The sequence below is a fragment of the Strigops habroptila genome, chromosome 4 (genome assembly GCF_004027225.2).
Source record: "Strigops habroptila isolate Jane chromosome 4, bStrHab1.2.pri, whole genome shotgun sequence".
Lineage (NCBI taxonomy): Eukaryota > Metazoa > Chordata > Aves > Psittaciformes > Psittacidae > Strigops > Strigops habroptila.
The window spans coordinates 80,131,649-80,155,177 of NC_046358.1; the positions used below are offsets into that span (position 1 = coordinate 80,131,649).

The 23,529-nt window shown below is 43.9% G+C and overlaps 1 protein-coding gene and 1 long non-coding RNA gene across 2 annotated transcripts; one reads left to right on the forward strand and one right to left on the reverse strand.

Moving 5' to 3' along the window:
- Positions 1 to 36: 36 nt before the first annotated feature.
- Positions 37 to 23,067, forward strand: LOC115606426 (SUN domain-containing protein 1-like). Its single transcript, XM_032919867.1, has 19 exons — positions 37 to 113; positions 522 to 557; positions 1,003 to 1,090; positions 1,699 to 1,833; positions 2,221 to 2,305; positions 2,520 to 2,635; positions 14,487 to 14,626; positions 14,738 to 14,796; positions 15,921 to 16,048; positions 16,191 to 16,313; positions 17,793 to 17,879; positions 18,207 to 18,241; positions 19,130 to 19,217; positions 19,751 to 19,996; positions 20,343 to 20,427; positions 20,642 to 20,757; positions 21,244 to 21,411; positions 22,278 to 22,370; positions 22,826 to 23,067. Exons 1-19 carry the CDS (start codon positions 37 to 39, stop codon positions 22,937 to 22,939), a joined length of 2,019 nt encoding a protein of 672 aa, XP_032775758.1. The 3' UTR covers positions 22,940 to 23,067.
- On the reverse strand, positions 4,017 to 7,167 carry LOC115606520. The gene is made up of 2 exons (XR_003990921.1): positions 7,068 to 7,167; positions 4,017 to 4,963 (listed from the first exon to the last, which is right to left on the reverse strand). It is a non-coding gene; the product is annotated as an uncharacterized LOC115606520 (long non-coding RNA).
- Positions 23,068 to 23,529: the final 462 nt, after the last annotated feature.

Consider the following 23,529-nt stretch of genomic DNA (forward strand, 5'->3'; position numbering starts at 1 on the left):
TTCCAACCTTTTACAGTATGATTTGAAACAGTCAACATGGACTTTTCACATCTACACACATACACTCTACGCCAGTGTCTGCCACAGAACACTGGCTATACATATGCACTCAGGTGAGAATTCTTTTCTTCTGTAGAGCAACTGCATGTTCACTAATTGAAATAGGGAGAACTATCAGAAATGCTTTATCGAGGTATTACTAAATTAGTTGTAGTTGTAACCCATGGATACGATAGAGTAAGGTGGGTTTTTTTCTTGTGGGCTATCCCATAGCCCAGTTTGCTTTACTTCCAGCTACTGCAGTCTTGAATTCTCAAGACTTGTGTTCTTCCTCCCCCTTCTTGGAAGGGGCTTTCAGTCCAAAATTAATTTATTCACTTAAGAGAGAGGCAGGCTCTATTTGGAATAAAATCTACTGTACAGAGGCACAAACATACATGTCATTTTCATTTAGCATTCTTTATCCTCCTTCTGTCACTTGTGTTCTTTGTATATGTTAAAACTAACTTTTGTATTTTTAGGGCATTCCAGAAGCAGGTGGAGGTAGCCAAAGCAAGGTACACAGCCACTTCTCAGATGCATTTTTCTCTTTCAATCCTGATGGCTAATTGATGGTGATACGGCATGTTCTTTGAAAGACAACAATCCTCTTCTCTGTACAGTCAGCTGGCCTTAAGAGTTGTACTGTCAGCAGGAAGTACTTCTCTCTTACAGTAAACTTTAACTGTGATGCTGACATCAGCACAAGGCCCACTTCCAGTGGGTGAGCCAATTCTACAACTACATTATTGACTAGAGAAAGCTGGTTTATATAGTGGAGGAGACAAGTGACTTATGATATTTATATGCCTTAAATATCATGCCCAAGGAACTGCAAACTCACAGTGTCTATTGTGGTGAATAACTGAACTTTGTATTAACACAAACATTCTCACACCTTTGGAATTTGATGGGAATGATTCAAACTCATCTTCCTAATCACTGACTCCTTGTTTTTCTCAGTGAGGATGATGCACGTAGTCAGATTTTGACTATACTTATAAAGCTAGAACTAGAGTTGTCCCAGATAAAATCAGAGGTGTCAGCTATGGTAAGTGTGAAGAGGAGTTGTGGGAAAATAGATGCCATTCATGAAAAGTAAGATCTGTAACTTCTGTAGCTGTCCCAGTAAAACTTGGTACTGCTTGATTTTGTTCGCTCCTCACTCTTGGAAGGCGCTGCAATCAGTAACATGGGGGTAAGATGCATCTTGCAGAACGGTAGCGGTACTGTAATTTTTCCATTAGTCGGATAACATAGACAAGAGGTTATGGCTTGTTTTCTAAAATGGCAGGGTTTTTGCATTTATGATTGATGCTGCAGCACTTCTGCGTACAGTACTTTGCTGTTCTTACCGATGTGTTTTGCTAACACGTGGAAACGTGGAAAAGAGACTTGCATACAAGCAGCAAGTTCAGTTTGTTAGTTCTGTTATTCTAGCGTAAGTCAGTGTAATTAAAACTCACGTGAAAGCTCGACTTAAGTGTAGTTCTGAATGTATGTATTGATTTCACATGTTCATATACAATATTACTTAATGGTTTATAAGATAGTATTTCTATTATAATTGTTAATGGCTCCTGCTAGGTAGATGCACAGGTCAAAGAATCTGTCAAGCTGATGCTTTTTGGTGATGGACAAGAAGTGTTTCCCGAACAGGTCTTCCACTGGCTTACATCCGATTTTGTGACAAAAGCTGATCATCAGACTGAACTGCAGAAAGTGGAGAGTCAGACCCTCGGCGCTATTCGTGTACACTTGTCTGAATTAGAAGAAAAACTAACATCTAAATTCGCGAATTAATGCTGTGACCAATGCAAGGATCACGGAAGAGGTGAGGTTTACATTCTGGAAAGTTCAACTAAAACTGTAAAGAGCCCTTTTTCTAGGCATTTTGTGGAGCATGACTGTCAGTAGAAATGTTAATGATTTTTAAGAGATGTCAGGAACATTAACTGAATGGGGAGAACTACAGAAAATGCTTTATCAAGGGTATTTTTACAGCATTGCTTGCTGCCTGGTGTTAATGTTTGTGTTTTCAATTTATGTTTCCTTGAAAATTGAAGAATTCCCCAGAAACAATCTACCAAAGAAATGCAGGGTCTTGGGAAAGAATGGCAACTTTTGATGTTATTAAAATCTTCCTCTTTCCTTTCTGCTCTTCTATCTGTACCTCTGTAGCAAGTACAGACTATTGTAAACAAGGCACTGAAACTCTACTCTGAAGACAGGACTGGTCTGGTGGATTTTGCCTTGGAATCTGGAGGTAAAGCATAAGAGGAAACACCATTTCTACTATTCATGTTATGTACAGTATTTACTGAAAAATCTTATAATGAAGACTGAAGGTTAGTAGAGCATCCTTGTGTGTTGCCTGATCATCAGTCTACTGCAACCTGTGCTGCTTGTTTACAGGGTTATGTATCAGCCTAGGTATGCATGTGTAATTATTTCTGCTAACCTGATAAATCTCTTTTTAGGTGGCAGCATTCTGAGTACTCGCTGTACTGAAACCTACAATGCCAGAAAAGCAGTGGTTAGCCTCTTGGGAATTCCTCTGTGGCACGTCACTCAGTCTCCCAGAGTGGTGATTCAGGTAACAAAAGGCTGAGGAAACAAATTCAGCGATGTTATTTTGTGTTGAGTGGTTTTTGGATGCTGGATGTTTCTGTTTGTAATATCCTTGGGGACACGGGTACTTTGAACTATGTTCCCAAGAGTGGGATCTTTGGGTAGTTCCTGAGCACTGCTGAAGTCCTACTCCAGCAAAACTAAGACCCTTCTAGGAAGCTTGGGCAGTGCATTGGCCTTGTGCAGAGTGTGAGCACTAGGAGGGCTCCTGTTGAGAAGGAATCTCAAGGTGATCTTAAGCACTGCTGGTAGTTCCAGTGGATATGCTGTCTTCCTGAAGAGTTGTACCAAATACCTTCCGTTCTGCCACTTACTAAGGCTGTCCCTAATAATTCGGAATTCATTACAACTCTTACTACAACAAACCCCATTATTATATAATAACCGCTTGTGGTTATTTTGCTGCTGTTGTTGCATCCCATCTTGTTCTCTCCCCCTTCCTCCTGTCTAGCCGGATGTGTATCCAGGAAACTGCTGGGCTTTCAAAGGATCACAGGGACATCTTGTGATCAGACTTTCAATGAGGATCTATCCAACTGCCTTCACAATGGAACATATACCAAAAACACTTTCACCAACAGGGACTATCACCAGTGCTCCCAGGAATGTTTTAGTATATGTAAGTCTGCTCTGAACTTCAGTTGATGTTTGTGTGCATTAAAGAGTATTTGTGTTATCTTGTAAAATAACGACTTGAGGGAAAACAGCTAAGGAGATACAGTGTTTTCAGTCACTGCTCTTCAATATGGCTTCTACTTTTTAATGACCTTTGAATCAGAATAACGAAATGTTACAATAATTTTGGGTGTTTCGTTTTCTCTTGCTTTCTCCAGTAGTTAAACCACTTTTGGAGGGGAGATGATGGGTTTTATTTGGTGTAATTCTAGCAACTGGTGTTATTCTTGAGTTGCTTTGGATTTTTGAGACTGGAAACAGATGCAGTATCTGATTCAGCGAGAATGCCACGGCGTAGTTTACCCTTAGCTGCTGCAGCACTTAAGAAATCTAATGCTGCAGGAAACAGTGGCTTCATGAGAGGCTTCTGCTGGAAACATGTCCTTTATTGAGCAGCCTTCTATGTAAGCAATTTTTATCACGATGAGTTGGAAATTATTTTCGGAGTCCTGAGACTTCCTGTTTTAAACACAATCCTACGCTTACAACTTAACATCAAGAATTATCCTGTTTAATTAGCAATTAGGTAGCCAAGGCAGAAATACTTTTGAATGACCCTAACTTAATTAAAAAGAAAAGATAAAAGAGATAGGACTCTGTGCAATATATTTTTGTAAATGCTTTTCAAAAGGTCTGTTATTCTTTGCTGCCTCTAAACTGGCAAGATGCTATTGAGATGTTTAAATAGAGTTTTAATTTTTGAAAGTGCATGACTCTTTGGAACAAGCAGGAAAGCTGCTTCGCTCTAGTTTTGATCACCTGCTGTCATGGAACCTATACCCTGAGGTTAAACAGAATTTACTGTTCAAACTCCATTAAAGCTCCACCAGCGTTAAAGCCTGGACCCAAGAGGAGAGTCCTCAGCTGCAGACCACTGCTCTGAGGAGGACCAACTCCAAATGGTTGCCCGAGGGCCTCCCGGCTCAGATCCGAGCTATGGTCTAATATGGTCACAAAGCCCGCCCTTGGTGCCTCTGCACCCACCAACCACAACCGTGCTGGGGGACAAGAGCTGCGCATGCGGGGAGTGCTGCTGTCTGTGGGGAGAAGCTTTCACGGGCGTTTGTCCCATCCTGTCGGGACTGTTGTCACGGTGGTTGGACATACCCCAACATCTACCCCATGACCACAGTCATGATTCAACTGGCTTCCTTGGAGTTGTGGTACAGTCACCTCCAGAGTTTAAAGGGAGCGCAGTCCCAGTGAGTTTTACTGCTCACTGTGGATCATTATTCCCCAGTTATTTTACTGATCTTACCATCGAGCGCTTGAGACAACTTATCATATACACTTTGGAATGTGAACACAACAGTCATCTATCAACAGATTGCAAAACTTCAAATACACCCTTTCTCTAATGTTGAGGCTTCCTGCCACACTTCCCACTGGCTTCTTGGCATGCAGTCCTACCATCTGTGGGGTGCAGACCCTCCTTGAAATGTCCAACTCCACCACGTGACTCCATCAGGAAGGGTGTAGGAAAAGTGAAATTACATCTTGTGCCTCCCGCCGAGCTGGCATTTGTCATGTCTGATGACCAGGTCGTGCTGCTTCATGCAGGCCACTACTCCTGTCGTCAGTAGAAATATTAGGGTGATCTATGTCTGCATGTCGTTCTCTGCAAGAAAACAAAACAAGGACCTTTGAGACCTGGCTTTAGGGGTAGAAGCCAGGGATTATCCATCAGGCACTAATACAGTGGGTCTTCCCGCTCCTGCCTAGGGCTTCCCAGGCATAAAAGCCTCTGGGTTTTGCCAGCGTCATAGGCACAGTGCAAACAGAGGGCAATTTCACCATGACTGCTTGTCTCACATGGGTTCTCAATGCAAACTGACCCCTTTGATTATCACATGTGAGTGTCACCTGTCAATGGCCCAGTAGGACAAAACACCTGAATCTCTGGGTTCCCATCATTTCCCCAGCAGTTACTGACAATGAAGACTGCTTGTGGCAGTCGTACATCTCAACTGTGGTGTGAAACATCAGCATGTCTTTTAATCAGGCCATTAGTTTGCTCAACTATTCTGCTAGCTTGAGGATACTGTGATGTATGAAGCATCCGTTTGATACCCTCTCCTCACCCTACATCTTGAACTACAGTGGCTGTAAAATGTGCCCCATTATCACTTTGGGTATGTTCAGACATGGACAAACCACTGAACTGTTTTCACAAAGCCTTGACCATCTGATCTCCAGTAGCAGCACTGACAGCTGTAGCCACAGACAATCCTCCTATTACTTCTACTCCTAACACTGTGTCTCCAGCCACCTGCCCCCCCTGTTCTTTACTGTCTCCACCAATAAGGATACCATCTATACACTGATGTATGTGGATGCCTGCTGGCACCTCCACAGTATTGAGGAGCTTGGCTAAAGCATTGTGGGCAATAGTTGGGGAGTGTTTATATCCTTGCAAGAGTCAGATAGAGGTGTCCTACGTCCCCTCCCACGTGAAAGCAAACTGAGGTTTGTCTTCTTCCCGTAGGGGAACCAGAAAAAACACAGCCTTAACATGTCGGGAGGCCATCCAGGGGTGGGCAGCAACCTGTGCTGCTGTGGCTACAGTTAAGGCTAAAGCACCGTCGTGGGGGGTGTGGGGCGGGCGGTCGCCTGTCTTCTGGACTCCGAACCCTTCCTCCCAGCAATTCCACCGGATGTGATCGGTGGGTTGACCGTGCAACCTGGCTCGGGGAGCCCCACAAGTACCGCTTTTCGCCAAAAACTATTTCTTTCGGAACCGTAAATCCCGTCCCGGTCTGTCTCGGGATTCCGCCGGGGCGGCCGGGCCGGGTTTCGTGACCGACCGGCCGTACCCTCCTGCGCCCGCCCGCACCACCCTCCGCAGCGGCCCAGCCCAGATCCCGCCCGGGGCTGACTCCGTGGTGTCACGGCTCTGTCCGAGTCGAAATGCGCACGGGCGGTTCCGAGAAGCCGATCGTGCTCAACGGCTGCCGGGAGTCTCTCCCCAACAGATGGAACGAACGCTCCCAGCGCGCCTGGTAACCCTCTGAGGAGCGGTCTGAAGCCGCTGGGGTCTGCCGGAGCGGCCATCGGTGCTCCGTGCAGCCCTCTCATACACCGCTTGCGTGCCAGCAGCCTTCTGTACCCCCCCCCCAGCAGCTCTCACAGCCCTTTCACGCTAACAGTGACCAGCTCTCCTCGCTCCTGCGCTCCACCCCCCAGCACAAGAAGCCACTCGGGAGGCGATCGACCGATCGCCCACCGCTCCGTTGCTCAGAAACACTCCTGGACGCCAAAACTCGCTCGCTTCTGCACCTCTCGAGTATCCGAGCTCCCCCCGTCACACACACTCCCCACAAACGCTGCGTTCCCCTTTCGCCCGGCTTACGCGCAACCTGCGTGTGCAATCCCCTGAGCTCGGGTCCCGACCAGGAGCCGCGCGGACCGTGGCTGGGGGGCTCCCGCCTCGCGGACCCGTCCGCCTTTCGCTTTCAAGAAGCGCTCGCACGTTCCCTTCCTCCAGCTCCTCCACCTCTTCAGCATCGCTCTCATCACGATCTCCCCAGATAACCCCGCCCCGACCCTCCGGTTCCGTGCCCGCCATCAATTCCCGAATTCGGACGATAGCGGCGGTGGAGGGGAGGCTTGGCTCGTGCCAGCGTCATTTCAATTCTCTGTTTCAATACACCCGCTCGCTCTCTTTTTAATTCCTCTTTTAAGCACTTCAACTGCTTCTCCGAATTGCTCCTTTCAAAACAGACCTGTGCTTCCTCCAATGTTCCAAGCACGGGCTCAAAATGGCGCACGCGCTCTCTTCACCACATCCCTCCCTGACCCAGCACCGCCCCTGGGCCGAACCACCTGGCCTCCGCCCATCGAGAGCGCCTCCCTGCTGCCTTAACAATTCCTCCATGGACACCTCGCCGGCCGCGCCAATTCTGATCTGTCACGGAACCTACACACTGAGGCTAACCGAAATTTACTGTTCAAATCCCATCAAAACTCCACCAACGTTAACTACAGATTGGGGATGTCCGATGGATTCGCCACTACACTGCTGAATCTCTATGGTCGATAATCCAAAGAACGCACTCACTCACCTAAGAAGGGAGGGCTCTCAACGCCGAGAGAGTTCCACGGGGTGGCGCCCCAACCCGAGCGGAGAGTGCCCACCCGCACACCGCCGCTCTGAGCACGACCAGCTCTAAGCGGCTGCCCAGGGCCCCCTCTTATAGCCGGGTGGGATCTGAGCTGTGGTCAGATATGGTCACGAAGCTCCCCATTGGCTCAGGACCCGACTTCCTGCCCCTGCACCCACCAAGCGCAAGCGTGTCGCGGGACAAGAGCTGTGCACGCGGGGCGTGCTTTGCCTGTGGGGGCTGTTGCCGGGTCCTGTCAGGGCTGTTGGCGGGGCCGGTGCACGCGCCGCGGCGGCTGAATGGAGGCCGTGAGGGGTTGTAACACTGAAGGAATGCCCACGGCAGCGGGCAGAGCAGGTTTTCCCCATGGCTCCTTTCCAAATACAGTCGGGCCTCTTGCTCTCGCTGCCCCCGTCCTCTCCAGAAGCGACGCTGGCCCTGGAGCGTGCTGGGGCGAGGAGCGGGGTGTCCCCATGGACTCCCGGCCCCTGCTTTTCCTGCAGGGTTTCCTTCAGCGTCCCTGCTGCTGCCTCGCAAACGCTGAACTGCGTAAAGCAAACCACCTATTTTACTTGGAATAAAGACTTACTTACGGAGGCACAAACATAAGTGTCACTTTCATTTAGCATTCTTTATCCTCCTCCTGTCAATTGTGTTTCTTTCTATATATTAAAACTAACTAATGTATTTTTTAGGGCATCCAGGACGTCGAGGTAGGCAAAGCAAAACGAGTGAGGTACAAGCACTACTCAGATGCAGTTTTCTCTGCCATTCACTGGAAAATATGTTCAGTACATGGTTTGAAGTGAAATCTTAGTTAAATATATGTGCCTGAAGAGGAGGATTTTCTTCTGAGTTGATCTGCCTAGTTGCATCAGTGTTGAAATGCCTTGCCTCTTTTGTCATTTAATAAATTGAGAGATTCACAGAAAGTTGCATCTTTAGTGCTATCTCTTATTTGCCTTTGCTTTGTTTCATAGGGTGGTGCATGAACACAGAAGTCTGAATAGACCATCTAGCATGAAAAGGTGCATGCCCATGATGTGTTTTTCGATTCCTGTGCAGACCCACAGGAATCGAAGGACCCAAAGTTGTTCCTTTCTGGGGTAGGCAATGATTGCTATTGCTTGTATCCAACTGTCAAAACTGGTTATGGTTTGGTGTGCATGAACGTACATTCACATCTTCCCTCTTTTCCACACCCATTTTTCCATCCTGCCCCCAGACGTGTGCATGTACTTACACTTTTGCGGTAGGTGTCTGCTTGCTAAGATGCTTACTGGAAATTCACAGTCCAGTGTGTAAACTTGATTTACAGGCACAGTTGACATCAGGATACTTTGCCCAAGCAACTTAATATGCCAGGCCAACATAGGCAATTTTGTGATGCAACACCATAGATTGTGTAGATGTAATTATCGCTCATCACTACTTTCTTCTGAACACACATAAAGTGCTGTAGTTAAAGAATGGTAGGATTTAACATTTGTGTTCCCTCTCCTACATGTGAACCTAGATAATGAATTTGATGTATAATTTGATGCTTTCAAAGTAATGATGTGTTTCAAACTCCTTTTTATGACAGACCTTTTTTTGCTATTCTCTGTCACGCTTAGCATGGCATTGTTAGACAAACATGCTACAAAATGTAAACTTCGCTGGTTTTGGAAAAGTGATATTTAACTGCACAGATGCTGTGGAACTGAGAGTCCTATCCAACTGGGGAAATGAAGAATATACATGCCTTTGTGGATTCCGAGGGCATGGAAGTGTTGCCAAATAATCTCCTGCACTACAGGTGGCCTTGGGTTTGTTGTATGTTTTGTTTTCAAAGTCCAGAACACTGGAATTCTTAAAGGACAAGGATGCAAGACACATACTGCAGAACTGTTGATTCTCTGGGAAAGGCAGAGGACTGTCAGCAGAATAGGTATGTTTGTACATCAGTCCCCTTGTATCTACCTGCTAGCCTGGAACACCAGAATCTTTGATTCCTGCTAGTTGTGTGAATGTAAAATCTGTGTGTTAATGATCTTGGGAGTTTGTATCTTTTTGTTAAACTGACCATCAGAGACTGTTCTTCTTAAACCACTTCAGTTTCCTAAAAACAACTGTGCGTTGTGTTTGCATGGTTTTGTATTATGCATTCAAAGTAAGTGTTGTGATGCACATTTGATTTTCTTTAATAGCCAAAGTTTAATAACTGACCTAATGAAAGCCAGAATAGTTAAACTAGGTTGGAATTAATTTGTTGTAATTCTTCTTTGTGTAGAAAGGAAAGATTAGCAAGCTCTTTTTTAAGAAATTACCTCTTGAAAAAGCCTGTGAAGCCCCAAATATTAAACTACCAGGGGAAAGCTGCTCTCAGGGTGTCAAGAGAGTAAACTACAATCTTTTGAGCAGACTCTTGCTTCGGGTCTGCTTGCTGAATCTGCGCAGAATGCCATGTGTCACTGATGTAGCTCTTCCTACCGTGGGTCAAGCAATATTTGAAGTATGTGAGGAAAGATGAGTTAGGCAGAGTTGCTAATCAGAAATAGTGTCATGCTGAAGTTCATTCCTTCTCCTCTCCCCCTCCCCACCTGTATTTTTTCTTTTTGCTTACATTCTGATCTGGCTTGATCGGCCTTTCACAATTCAAGCTTTACAGAATCTGTGAGTTTCTTTAAAGCAATGGGCTTGTGCATATAGTGCTGCAGAAAGAAGTACAGTGAAGTTAGATACCACAAAGCTATTACCAGACTTGGTTATGGCCTACCAATACAATTTCTATTAATACTTGCTCGGATTACTCTGTGTTCATAACTGTTTGTAGTGCTTCTGCTTTGTGTTTTTCCTCCTCCAGCTCAAATAAGAAAAGCATTAAACCGATACAGCCAAATAACCTTTATTCTCCTCAAAATGCAAGTCAGTCTTGTGAATTTCACTCACTTGTCAACATATAATTTACATCCCTCCTTCGGTGCGAGCCTTCCTTTTAGTCACTGTCATCTTTCAGTTGTGTGGGTTTGGTCAATTTGGGTACCTTAACACTTCTTTTGTCTTCACAACTATGCATTAAATTGGGAAGAATTTGGTTTATTTTTTTTTCTGTGTCAGAGCATTGACTCAGGATGTAACTTTCTGCAAAGTAATTTAATAAAATCCTTTGGGTTTTGGTTTTTTTTGACATGTCCAGTGACGATTGATGCAGTAGCTCAGCAGCTCAAGGTAGTGTCCTTGATCAGTTAATGTAAGTAATGCCCCGATCAGAAAGCACGTGAATGTTCATGTACTGATTGTGTGCCTGCATACGTGTTGGAAGATGTCTGTTCAGATGCAGTTCTCTAGGTGTAGTGCATTATGTAAATATGCATGTGTATATAGCAATGTATGTTGGCTTTGTCTTAGTGCTCGGTCTCTTAGATCTTTATGTAGGTGAATAATTTGTATTCATGCTGGGATTTTTTTCTATTCTGGTCTTCTGTTTTAAGCCAAAGCAGTTTCAATAGCCATGCCAGTGTGAGCTGCCATCCAGCACTGCTCAGTTTCCTAACTGAAAGTTTGCCAGTGCTGAGTGGTTCTAGCAGCTGGTGTTATTCTTCAGTCACTTTGCATTTTGAGAGTGGAAACAGATCCAGTGTCTGATTCAGCGAGAATGCCACAGCGTAGTTTACGCTTAGCTGCTGCAGCACTTAAGAAATCTAACGCTTTAGGAACCCGTGGCTTTCATGAGAGCTCTTCTGCTGGAAACATGTCCTCCAGAGAGCAGCTTTCTACATTCTCAGTGTTTACTGCCATTGTCTGGAAAATATGTTGAGTATGAGATCTGCAGTGAAGTCTTGGTAAAAGTATAGATGCTTGAAGGGGAAGATTTTCTTCAAGACCTGGTGTGATTTATTTAGCTACTGATTTATGTAGCTGCCAGGCACCTCTGCTCAGTTACCTAACTGCATGTTTCCCAGTGCTGAGAGGTTCCAGAACCTGGTGTGCTGCTGCCTACCAGCCCTGATCAGTTACCTCACAATGGTTCCCAGTGCTGAGGGGTTCCAGAACCTGGTGTGCTGCTGCCTACCAGCTCTGATCAATTACCTCACAATGGTTCCCAGTGCTGAGAGGTTCCAGAACCTGGTGTGCTGCTGCCTACCAGCTCTGATCAGTTACCTCACAATGCTGAGCGGTTTTAGAAGCTGGTGTGCTGCTGCTTACCAGCTCTGATCAGTTACCTGACTGATCGCTTCACAGTGCTGAAGGGTTCTAGAACCTCGTGTGCTGCCGCCATCCAGCACTGCTCAGTTACCTAACTGAAAGTTTGCCAGTGCTGAGTGGTTCTAGCAGCTGGTGTTATTCTTCAGTCGCTTTGCATTTTGAGAGTGGAAACAGATCCAATATCTGATTCAGTGAAAATGCCACGGCGTAGTTTACGCTTAGCCGCTGCAGCACTTAGGAAATCTAATGCTGCAGGAAACAGTGGCTATTATGAGAGCTCTGCTGCTGGAAACATGTCCTTCATCGAGCAGCCTTCTACGTAAGCAATTTTTATCATGATGAGTTAATTTATTTTTCGGAGTCCTGAGACCTCCTGTTGGAACACAGTCCTACAGGTTACCTACTCTATTGTTCTCAGGGTTTACTGCCATTGTCTGGAAAATATGTTGAGTACGTGATTTGCAGTGACGTCTTGGTAAAAATATAGATGCTTTAAGGGGAAGATTTTCTTCAAGACCTGGTGTGATTTATTTAGCTACTGAATTATTTAGCTGCCAGGCACCTCTGCTCAGTTACCTAACTGAATAATTCCCAGTGCTGACGGGTCCTAGAACTTTGTTTCCTTCTGCCAACCACCTCTGATCACTTACCTCACTGAAATTTTGACGGCACTGAAGGGTTCTGACACCTCGTGTGCTGCTGCCATCCAGCTCTGCTCAGTTTCCTAACTGAAAGTTTGCCAGTGCTGAGCAGTTCTAGCAGCTGGTGTTATTCTTCAGATGCTTTGCATTTTGAGAGTGGAAACAGATCCAGTGTCTGATTCAGCGAGAATGCCACAGCGTAGTTTACGCTTAGCTGCTGCAGCACTTAGGAGATCTAACGCTGCAGGAAACCGTGGCTTTCCTGACAGCTCTTCTGCTGGAAACATGTCCTTCATAGAGCAGCTTTTTATGTAGACAGTTTTTATCATGATGAGTTAATTTATTTTTTGGAGTCCTGAGACTTCCTTTTGGAACACAATATTTAGAACAATTGTTTTGTTCTCAGTGTTTAGTGCGATTCTCTGGAAAATATGTTCAGTACGTGGCTTGCAGTGAAGTCTTGGTAAAACATAGATGCTTGAACGGGAAGATTTTCTCCTAAATCTGATTTGATCTGCCTAGTTGCATCAGTGTTGAAATGCCTTGCCTCTTTTGTCATTTAATAAAATGAGAGACTCACAGAAAGTTGCATTTTTAGTGCTGTCTCTTACTTGCCTTTGCTTTTTTCCCTAGGGTGGTGCATAAACGCAGACGTCAGAATAGACCATCTAGCACTGCAGAATGCATGCCCATGATGTGTTTTCTGGTTCCAGTGCAGACCGAAGTTGCTACTTTCTGGGGTAGGCAATGATTGCTATTGCTTGTATCCAACTGTCAAAACTGGTTATGGTTTGGTATGCATGAATGTACGTTCCCATCTTCCCTCTTTTCCACACCCATTTTTCCATCCTGCCCCCAGACGTGTGCATGTACTTACACTTTTGCGGTAGGTGTCTGCTTGCTAAGATGCTTACTGGAAATTCACAGTCCAGCGTGTAAACTTGATTTACAGGCACAGTCGACATCCGGATACTTTGCCCAAGCAACTTAATACACCAGGCCAAGACAGGCAATTTTGTGATGCAGCACCATAGATTGTGCAGATGCAATTATCATGCAATTACCACTACTTTCTTCAAAACACACATAAAGTGCTGTAGTTGAAGAATGGTAGGATTTAACATTTGTGTTTGTTCCCTCTCCTACACATGAACCTAGATAATGAATTTGATGTATAATTCAGAATAAATAAGATGCTTTCACTGTAAGGATGTGCTTCTGTTTATCTCTGTGCCTGAGAATTGTTTCTACATTGTCTTGCTTTTACTTGGCTTCGTTTTTATTAGTGTCTGCTTTGCTTTTAAAGAGTGAAGAACAAAGTTTGTAGATTACTGAAAGGTGTGGATTAGAATGATGCAGAACGTGTTACGGGCAGGGCGTTGGGTCTGTGTTACTGCATGTACTGCAAAAGAACCGTAAGCTCATTTCTGTATATTACCAAATGGCACAAATTTGTTATAATCTACTTTATGCTTCACGAGTTGTGGACAGTGGGAGCAACAGGATTGCTTGTGTCTCAGGAGGTGGTGTGTCTACTTTGGCTGGCCATTCCTTCTCCAGGTTACTGTCCTTATCCGTGTGTGTGCGTGCTGCCTGTCCCTTTTGACAAACTCGGCATCTGCAGTGTGTGGCTTGCACTAATTCCACAGAGCTTAGGCTGCAGCTTTTGTACCCAGCAATGAATGTGCTACTTTAATTTTTTTTACTGTTGACCAAACTATGCTTAATGAGAGGGTCTTTTTCTGTTCACAGGCATAATGGGAGACTAACCAGACTTTCATGAGGGAACGAATGTGTGACGAAACAAGTGTCTGAATAGCACAGAATATGGGGCGTCAAGAATAACAGGGTGTGTTTGGTTTGGTTTGGTTTGGTTTGGTTTGGTAGTCACTTCCTCTCTGGGTATTCTCAACGTAAACTGGTGCTAGCTTAGCAACCTGTACATTTCTTGAAAAATGTTGAGGTCTCCAGCGTGTGGTAACTTGGATTCAAATATAATACTGAATTTCCAGCAAGAGAGCATTGTTAAATGAACATTTTGTCTTTTTGCATGGCTGTTGGTTTTGTTGAGCATCTGATGTTATAATGCTGTCAGACTTGTGATATGCAGATGTTAATAAGCTGCCTGTGTTGCCTGCACTCGTGCATTTCTCTGCTGTGCAAAGTGTTCTTGGCCACGGTTGCATGTCCCTCTGCTTGGTTCCCGTGAACATGTGCCACAGTAATTACATTTCACGCTGCCGCTTTTTGTCTTCCAGGGAGGGCAGCTTCTGGCATGTTCAACCTGCTTAGAACCACGTGGCACCAACTTGCTACTCTCATGTCTTTGCTCAAGGTGTTTCTTCTTGGAAGGTATGTATCCATTGAAAAAAACCTGTTTTGTGAGCAAATTATTTACCCAGTTTTAGTATAAAAATATGATAAATGTATTCTTTCTGTAAACTTTCTTCTCTCTTTCTCCAGATGCCCTCCAAAGGCTTACAAGCTGTTGCTGGTCGTTATCCCACTCCTGTTTCTACTGGGTATGTGAATCATTTAGTTATAGTTCAAATTGGTGTATGCTTTCTAGAGCTATTCCAGAATAGCATTTTTGGTGGAACTTTTGGTTCACAAAGAAGATGCAGAAGCAAAACAAAGCAATTTGCTTGTGAACAGGGCAGCAGCTCAAGCTTTCCAAGTAAGTCAGTGAGCTTTCCCCTTACCATGAAAGGAATACCCTTGATTTAATTTCCTAGATCTCCTTAGAGAGAGAGGGTGGGTGAGTAATGCACCGAAGTCCTTTTTCCTTGGTCTCCTCACGTAGGACTAGTCATGAGGTCATAAGGAGTAGGCTGCATACTGAGTGCTTTGGTTCTTGCCCATCTCTATGAAAGTGTGGTTAAGTTCTTTAACCAACTCATCTAAAGACTTTCCTTTGCTCTAGACCATGGTTGAGTTGCTGAAAATACTGCTATTTAGGCTAGTTACGTGACAATATTTCAGGCAAGCTGTCTACTTTGAATTGAAGGAGATCAAAATATTGACCAGAAGTGCTGGGCCATTTCTGAAAAGCAGGTTCCTGTCTTTGCACATCCTAAAAAAGTTGTAGCTACTGTTGGCAGAAAAGGAAGTTTCTCAGAATTTTACAGTGGGGATTCAAACTCCTCTGTACCAGGGTGTGTAAGAAAGGAAGAAGTTACCCTGTGTAGAAAATGCTGCTACTTCTCACTAAGATCCTGCAAAAATAAGTGTAATCTTTGCAAAATGCTAGGTTGTTTCCATGGAAGCCTAAATTTCCTCCAACTTGTATTCAATATTATGCAACATGGCATGTAGTAAGTAGGGTATGAGGCAAGATATTTTCTATTGAGATAAAAAGCAATATTTACATCTGCCTTCAGTGAGCATGGCCGGTCTTCATCAGTAACTGTCATGTAGGTCCCAGGGAAGCAGTAATATGAGTTTAAAGTTCTATCATGATACAGAAGTGCAAGCTGCCTGCCTTCCGACTGTGTGAGTGGTACTGGTGGATGTTCCCTTAATATTCTTGAGTGCTTGACTTAACAATTTTAAAGGTGATTTTTATTTAGACTGGAGTAGTGTCCATTGTGCAACATCCACCTGGAAGTCTCTTGAACATCCTTTTTGCTTTTTGTTTCGAATCTAGGTATATGGTTCTGGGGGTTTAATGGCATCACGTCATTATTAGCTTCACTGAACTGGACAAGAAATGATAGGCTGCAGGGAATACCTGACCAGGAGGATGATTCTATTAACTCCGTTCAACCTCCAAAGGTAAGGAAGAACTTCCATATCTTTTGAGCCTTCTTTACTCCCAAGTCTTCAATATTTTGCAATAACTACTCGATACACAAATAATGTAAATAAATGTCTTGATTTTTGTATCTTGAACAAAAAAAAAATCTTTATGCCTTAGGATACCATAAGCATCTTTTATTCTGGTTCTGGAAGTGAGCTGAAAAGGAAATGGCCTTTGTGTCTGACAAATGCCATCACCACGACAAAGATGTTTCTACTCCATAATCTTCAAGATGCTTCTGTTTCAATTATGCAGATTATTTGCAATTTGACTTGAGGATTCTTTTTCTGTTACAGAACTAACTGATTGGTAGTAAATGCCAGGGAGTAATCACTGGCATTTGTTCCTCCTTTGTAATTGCTGACAAAGAATTAATTCCAGATAGGTGCTCTAAAGTAGAATCTTGTGTTCATGAAAAGCAGCTGGATCCTCTTTTCAGTCAGAAAAAGAAGGACTAGTGACAAAGAAGGGGTTTTGTGGAAAACTTCCCTTTGTATAACCTCTACTGCTGCTGGATGAGGCCTTCATATTTATAGAATCGTAGAATAGTTAGGGTTGGAAAGGACCTTAAGATCATCTAGTTCCAAACCCCCTGCCATGGGCAGGGATTCCTCACCCTAGACCGTGTCGCCCAAGGCTCTGTCCAGCCCGGCCTTGAACACTGCCAGGGCTGGGGCATTTACCACTTCTTTGGGCAACCTGTGCCAGTGCCTCGCCACCCTCACAGTAAAGAACTTCTTCCTTATATCCAACCTGAACTTCCCCTGTTTAAGTTTGAACCCATTACCCCTTGTGCTATCGCTACAATCCCTGATGAAGAGCCCCTCTTCAGCATCCTTGTAGGCCCCCTTCAGATACTGGAAGGATGCTATCAGGTCTCCATGCAGCCTTCTCTTTTCCAGGCTGAACAGCCCCAGCTGTCTCAGCCTGTCTTCATATGGGAGGTGCTCCAGTCCCCTGATCGTCCTTGTGGCCCTCCTCTGGACTTGCTCCAACAGCTCCATGTATGTCTTATGTTGATGACACCCAGAACTGCACACAGTGCTCCAAGTGGGGTCTCATGAGAGCAGAGTAGAGGGGCAGGATCACCTCCTTCGACCTGCTGGTCACGCTTCTTTTGATACAGCCCAGGACACAGTTGGCTTTCTGGGCTGTGAGCAGATTGCCGGCTCCTCTTATGTTTCTCATTGCCCAGCACCACCAAGTCCTTCTCCACAGGGCTACTCTGAATCACTTCTCCACCCAGCCTGTAGCTGTGCCTGGGATTGCCCCAACCCAGGTGTAGGACCTTGCACTTTGCATTGTTAATCTTCATGAGGTTGGCATTGGCCCACCTCACAAGCGTGTCGAGGTCCCTCTGGATGGCATCCCTTCCCTCCACCGTATCAACCAGACCACACAGCTTAGTGTCCTTGGCAAACTTGCTGAGGGCGCACTCAATCCCACTGTCCATGTCGCCAACAAAGATCCACTGAACAGGATCCGTCCCAAGACTGACTCCTGAGGGACACCGCTCATTACCTGTCTCCAGCTGGACATTGAGCCTTTGACTGCAACTCTCTGTGTGATACTTATTACATATTCTGTAATTTCTCACACCACCTCAGGATAAAGTGCTTACAAAGTGAAATAAAAATTATTCTTTGTAGAAAATATCACTTACTCTATTTGTATTTGAGAAGAAAATACACCACCTTTTTTTTTCTCTGTTTTTTTAAGACTGATTTCCTGGCTTTACATCAAGAACACGAGTTGCGCATTCTGAAGCTGGAAGACCATCTTGAAAAACTCTCAGCTGAATCCAAGGTATTGAAATTAGTTGCAATTGTAACGTGGATAAAATAGACTAAGGTTGTTTTTTTCTTGTTGGCTATCCCAAAGCCCAGTTTGCTTTACTCCAGCTATTGCAATCTTCAATTCTCAAGACTTGTGTTCTTCCTCCCCCTTCTTGGAAGGGCTTTCAGTCCAAGGATTAAAATTATTCACTTGGCCATGGAGGCAGGTTCTATTTGGAATAAACCCCTACTCTACAGAGGCACACACATAAGTGTCATTTTCATTTAGCATTCTTTATCCTCCTTCTGTCACTTGTGTTTCTTTGTATATGTTAAAACTAACTTTTGTATTTTTTAGGGCATCCAGAAGCAGCTGGAGATAGCCAAAGCAAGGTACAAGCACTTCTCAGATGCATTTTTGTCTTTCAATCCTGATGCTGATTGATGGTGATATGCATGTTCTTCTTGGAAAGACAACAACCCTTTTCTCTGTCAGTCAACTGGCCTGAAGAGTTTGTACTGTCAGCAGGAGTACTTGTCTCTTACAGTAAACTTTAACTGTGATGCTGAACATCAGCACAAGGCCCACTTCCAGTGGGTGAGCAATTCTACAACTACGTCATTGACTAAGAGAAAGCAGTTTATGTAGTGGAGGAGAAAAAGTGACTTCTCACCCTCTTCTAAATGCATTAGATTTTTTCCTCAAGTATATAGTACCTGCTTTTGATAGGCTTTGTATTTAAACTCTTGAATTCTATCAGTTTTAACCTTCATCTTTGTTTTTCGTTTGCCACCTGTCCTACTTTCCACTCACGTAATACCAGGATAAAAACAGCGGCGTTTCATAAAGCAGTTTTCCCATTGGGAAGAGGAAAAGAAACACTTATTTGCTGAATCGCCCTGTAAATTAGATCTAAATGTAAAATGGCTTTAGAATGCTGGCTGATCCCTTCTTCCATAGCATGCACTGAACACTGATCTATATTGGTCATATGTGACCCGCTCCTTAAGGTCACCTTGACACCTGCCTCTAAAGTTATTCTGGTTTAAGTAAGTTTAAGTCATCGCTGCTGGATTTGTCTGCAACTTAAGCATCCTTTTCTTTGAGAATATTAAGCCTAAGTATGCCTTAAATATCATGCCCAAGGAACTGCAAGCTCACAATGTCTATCGTGGTGGTAAATGAACTTTGTATTAGACAAGTACGTTCTCACACCTTTGGAATTTGATGGAATTATTCAAACTCATCTTTCCTAATCACTGACTCCTTGTTTTTGTCAGAGAGGATGATGCACACAGTCAAATTTTGACTATACTTAAAAAGCTAGAACTAGAGTTGTCCCAGATAAAATCAGAGGTGTCAGCTATGGTAAGTGTGAAGACGAGTTGTGAGAAAATAGATGCCATTCATGAAAAAGTAAGTTCTGTAACTTCTGTAGCTGTCCCAGTAAAACTTGGTACTGCTTGATTTTGTTCCCTCACTCTTGGAAGGCGCTGCAATCAGTAACATGGGGGTAAGATTCATCTTGCAGAACGGTAGCGGTACTGTAAATTTTTCCATTAGTGGATAACATAGACAAGAGGTTATGGCTTGTTTTCTAAAATGGCAGGGTTTTTGCATTTATGATTTGATGCTGCAGCACTTCTGCGTACAGTACTTTGCTGTTCTTACCGATGTGTTTTGCTAACACGTGGAAACGTGGAAAAGAGACTTGCATAAAAGCAAGTTCAGTTTGTTAGTCTGTTATTCTAGCGTAAGTCAGTGTAATTAAAACTCATGTGAAAGCTCGACTTAAGTGTAGTTCTGAATGTATGTACTGATTTCACACGTTCTATACAATATTACTTAATGGTTTATAAAGACTGGTACTTTCTATTATAATTGTGAATAGCTCCTGCTAGGTAGATGCACAGGTCAAAGAATCTGTCAAGCTGATGCTTTTTGGTGATGGACAAGAAGTGTTTCCCGAACAGGTCTTCCACTGGCTTACATCCGATTTTGTGACAAAAGCTGATCATCAGACTGAACTGCAGAAAGTGGAGAGTCAGACCCTTGGTGCTATTCGTGTACACTTGTCTGAATTAGAAGAAAAACTAACATCTAAATTCGGAATTAATGCTGTGACCAATGCAAGGATCACGGAAGAGGTGAGTTTACATTCTGGAAAGTTCAACTAAAACTGTAAAGAGCCCTTTTCTAGGCATTTTGTGGAGCATGACTGTCAGTAGAAATGTTAATGATTTTTAAGAGATGTCAGGAACATTAACTGAAATGGGGAGAACTACAGAAAATGCTTTATCAAGGGTATTTTTACAGCATTGCTTGCTGCCTGGTGTTAATGTTTGTGTTTTCAATTTATGTTTCCTTGAAAATTGAAGAATTCCCCAGAAACAAGTCTACCAAAGAAATGCAGGGTCTTGGGAAAGAATGCAACTTTTGATGTTATTAAAATCTTTCTCTTTCCTTTCTGCTCTTCTATCTGTACCTCTGTAGCAAGTACAGACTATTGTAAACAAGGCACTGAAACTCTACTCTGAAGACAGGACTGGTCTGGTGGATTTTGCCTTGGAATCTGGAGGTAAAGCATAAGAGGAAACACCATTTCTACTATTCATGTTATGTACAGTATTTACTGAAAAATCTTATAATGAAGACTGAAGGTTAGTAGAGCATCCTTGTGTGTTGCCTGATCATCAGTCTACTGCAACCTATGCTGCTTGTTTACAGGGTTATGTATCAGCCTAGGTATGCATGTGTAATTATTTCTGCTAACCTGATAAATCTCTTTTTAGGTGGCAGCATTCTGAGTACTCGCTGTACTGAAACCTACAATGCCAGAAAAGCAGTGGTTAGCCTCTTGGGAATTCCTCTGTGGCACGTCACTCAGTCTCCCAGAGTGGTGATTCAGGTAACAAAAGGCTGAGTTAACAAATTCAGCGATGTTATTTTGTGTTGAGTGGTTTTTGGATGCTGGATGTTTCTGTTTGTAATATCCTGCGGGACACGGGTACTTTGAACTATGTTCCCAAGAGTGGGATCTTTGGGTAGTTCCTGAGCACTGCTGAAGTCCTACTCCAGCAAAATTAAGACCCTTCTAGGAAGCTTGGGCAGTGCATTGGCCTTGTGCGGAGTGTGAGCACTAGGAGAGTTCCTGTTGAGAAGGAATCTCAAGGTGATCTTAAGCACTGCTGGTAGTTCCAGTGGATATGCTGTCTTCCTGAAGAGTTCTACCAAATACCTTCCGTTCTGCCACTTACTAAGGCTGTCCCTAATAATTCGGAATTCATTACAACTCTTACTACAACAAACCCCATTATTATATAATAACCGCTTGTGGTTATTTTGCTGCTGTTGTTGCGTCCCATCTTGTTCTCTCCCCCTTCCTCCTGTATAGCCCGATGTGAATCCAGGAAACTGCTGGGCTTTCAAAGGATCACAGGGATATCTTGTAATCAGACTTTCAATGAGGATCTATCCAACTGGCTTCACAATGGAACATATACCAAAAACACTTTCACCAACAGGAACTATCACCAGTGCTCCCAGGAAGTTTTTAGTATATGTAAGTCTGCCTCTGAACTTCAGTTGATCTTGGTATGCATAAAGAGTATCTTGGTATGCATAAAGAATATTTGTGTTGCTTATCTTGGAAAATAATGACTTGAGGGAGGACAGCTAAGGAGAGAAACTGTTTCAGTCATTGCTCTTCCAATGGCTTCTACTTTTTAATGAGCTTTGAAATTAGGTGTAAGAAATGTTACAGCTAATTTTGGGTGTTTCTTTTCTCTTGCTTTCTCCAGTAGTAAACACTTTTGGAGGGAGATGACGGTTTTTAAATTGGTGTAGTTATTTCATACAGTTGAATTGTTCCATCCTTCCCCCACTCCTCTCCCCCACAGTTCTGGCTCTTCATCTCATCCATCATGTACCTTAAATCTTTTTTTTCTTTTTAATGGATTTTGCCTAGCACTGCAGTTGCACAGGCACGACTGTAGAACAAAGAGCACAGGCTACATCAGAGGATAGCTGTGATAGCTGAGAACTTTTTGTCTAGTTCCTTCAAATGCTTAAGCAGCATCTGCAAGCATCTGAATCTTGACTTCAGTTCTGTTCATAAACTTGATACATCTTTTCTCTTTCTGGTTTGTCCTGAGCGGTTTCTGTTATACACTGTGATAGTGGTTTTGCCATGGAAATGAAGAGGTTTGGCTGTGAAAACATACAAACATAGCACAAGTATTTGCGGTGCAGGAAACGTAAATACAGAGGTGTGCCTCAACAAGCTTTGAGTTACATGGGAAACATTCTGATCCTGGTTTGATTGACTTCTGAGTGCTCTCTGGTGATACTCAGTTATGCAGACATGCTTCTGGTTTTGGTTAGATAGGAAATTTGACAGAAGCAAAAATCTTTATCTTGTTGTTACAGGGTCTAGATGATGAATATCAAGAAAGTGGCACGCTTCTAGGACATTATGTGTATGATCAAGAAGGAGAACCACTGCAGATGTTTCCAGTGATGGTAAGTCTGGATGACAGGATTGAATGCGTTGGGGAGAAAAAGGCTCCTATTTTCTACGGTAGTGCTCTGTGAGCAGCAAAGGAAGGCGGCCTCGTGCTCTGTTGGGCACTGTAGAAACTGAGGCAGCAAGTACCCACCTACCTGCCTGAAAACCCCTAGTCTAAATAGATGAGAGGGGAAGAGGAGAGGTTTGTGCCATCTGGACACAAATGGTGCAAAGATGCTACACATAGGAACAGTCGGTTTCATGCTTGTTCTGACTCCCCTCACAAATAACTAGTTGTAAGGCAAGGAAGGTCCTCTCCAAAGTGGCAGGAAAATCCCAAGGCATGACCTGGTTAGTAATGACAGTGGGTAGTTGCAGAAATCTAAGAAAGCAACTTCAGTAGTTGCAGTTGTCACCTGCTTGTACCAGCCACCTAACTGGTTTGTGCATTTGCTTTTTCCTTTCCCAGATGAACCATCAAAATGCATTCCAACTAGTGGAACTGAAAGTTCTTTCCAACTGGGGAAATGAAGACTATACGTGCCTTTATAGATTCCGAGTGCATGGGAATGTTGCCCAATAACCTCCTGCACCACATCTGTTTTCATGTTAAAGGTTACACACTGAAGATTAGAATTCTTTTGTTTATTAGAACTTAGGTAGCAAACATAGGAATATTTACAATAAAACATAAAAGGATTTTGTACAGTGTGTTTTTCTAAATGCTTTTCAACGTCTGTTATTCTTTGAAGCTTCTAAACTGTGACAAAAATGCTATCAAGATGTTTATATAAATACTTTCAATTTTTGAAAGTGCATGTACTCTTTGGAGAAGAAATAAACCTGTTCCGCTGTAGTTTTGGTCACTGGCTGAAGCGAGGCCATGAAGGGTTGTAACACTGAAGGAATGCCCGTGGCGGCGGGCAGAGCAGGTTTTCCCAAGGGAAAGAGCCCGGCCTCTTGCTCTCGCTGCCCCCGTCCTCTCCAGAAGCGACGCTGGCCCTGGAGCGTGCTGGGGCGAGGAGCGGGGTGTCCCCATGGACGCCCAGCCCCTGCTTTTCCTGCAGCGTTTCCTTCAGCGTCCCTGGTGCTGCCTCGCACACGCTGAACTGAGTAAAGCGAAGCCCGGGCTGGTCGCTGCCGGACGCTTTGCAGGTGCGGGCAGCAGTTTTC

What these genes read in the sequence shown, in the direction of transcription:
- LOC115606426 (XM_032919867.1), top strand. Translation starts at nt 37, where the DNA reads ATGGACTTTTCACATCTACACACATACACTCTACGCCAGTGTCTGCCA. An exon ending in AAGGTGTTTCTTCTTGGAAG is followed by an intron (nt 14,627 to 14,737) that starts GTATGTATCCAT and finishes CTCTTTCTCCAG; the next exon opens with ATGCCCTCCAAAGGCTTACA. An exon ending in TGCAGATGTTTCCAGTGATG is followed by an intron (nt 22,371 to 22,825) that starts GTAAGTCTGGAT and finishes TTCCTTTCCCAG; the next exon opens with ATGAACCATCAAAATGCATT.